Source organism: Myotis davidii, unplaced genomic scaffold (genome assembly GCF_000327345.1).
Source record: "Myotis davidii unplaced genomic scaffold, ASM32734v1 scaffold162, whole genome shotgun sequence".
Taxonomy (NCBI): Eukaryota; Metazoa; Chordata; class Mammalia; order Chiroptera; family Vespertilionidae; genus Myotis; species Myotis davidii.
This window is the reverse complement of record NW_006300036.1, coordinates 5,571,175-5,572,223: the sequence shown is the minus strand read 5'-3', so window position 1 is coordinate 5,572,223 and position 1,049 is coordinate 5,571,175. Positions and strand designations below refer to the sequence as shown.

The 1,049-nt window shown below is 59.4% G+C and overlaps 1 protein-coding gene across 1 annotated transcript in view; it reads left to right on the top strand.

Moving 5' to 3' along the window:
- Positions 1-314: 314 nt before the first annotated feature.
- Positions 315-1,049, top strand: part of COL24A1 (collagen type XXIV alpha 1) — a 311,443-nt gene continuing 310,708 nt past the window's right edge. The window contains exons 1-2 of the mRNA XM_015572114.1: positions 315-466; positions 663-793. Coding sequence (XP_015427600.1) covers positions 738-793 — 56 coding nt within the window. The 5' untranslated portion in view covers positions 315-466; positions 663-737. The remainder of the gene's footprint in view (positions 467-662; positions 794-1,049) is intronic.

Sequence of the window (1,049 nt, the reverse complement as noted above, 5' to 3'; positions counted from 1 at the left end):
AGATGGGCGCGGAGTGGGGGGAAGGTTGCGGGGTGGAGGGGGTGTGTGTGTGTGTGTGTGTGTGTGTGTGTGTGTGTGTGTGTGTGCACTGTGTTTGGTGATGTCATTGCAGCTCAGTGAGCGCTGAAATTTAACACCGGCCGGATTTGCTTGGCTCCTCTTCTTCCAGGGGAAGCCGCCGGCCGCAGTCAGAGCCGAGCGCCTGCAGTTGCCACCGGCCCCCTCGCACCCGCTCGCTTTCTCCAAGTGGGTGTGTGTGCTTGTCTGACAAATGTTCGGGCGCGGGTTGTTTCCAAGGACTTCCCCGCCCCCCTCCATCTTCTTCCCTCCCCCCATCCCTTTCTCCTCCCAGGCCCGAAGCAGAAGACTCTACTGGAGTCACAGAGTCGCCTTTGAACCGCAAGTGAACTTGAGGGCTGCACTCGCAGCTGAGCTGCTGCTGCTGCCGGCGCCCCGCCGCCCGCCAGTGAGGTCTCCCTCCTCGCGTGCCGTCCCAGGGGAGCGCTACCCCCGGCTCCGTGGTTTCCTAGCCAGGGAGCCAGGAAGTCTGTCTACCCTTTGGGTGCTATTTCTCTCCCTCCCCATCCCCCACCCCTTTTTTTTGTTGTCGAGGTTTGGGAGCATCGTTTTCATGTGATTTTGTCTTCCTTTTTCATGGACAGTACCTGCACCCTTAGCAGAACGGAGCTGGCTTCTGTTTTCCGTTAGCGCTTCGCTGCACGGACAAATGCATACAAATGCATTTGGGAGCCCACAGGACAAGGCGTGGAAAGGTCTCCCACACGGCAAAAACGTAAGTAGCCCACCCGCAGGGGCGGGGGTCACACCAGCCTCTCTCCCCACTCCCGGGACCCGCTGAGCCGGACCGAGTTTGTGCTCCGGCTTCTTGGCACTTTCTGAAGTTGGAAGCCGCGAGCAGCCGTGGCATCTTCCTCTCGTCTCCTCAATTTGTAAAACACCGCGTTTGAAAGGAAGCCTCCTGCCGGCGGGTCTCCCAGAGAGTTTATGTTCAAAAGATCCTGTGGTTCCGGAGGGAACGCTTGGTGGCC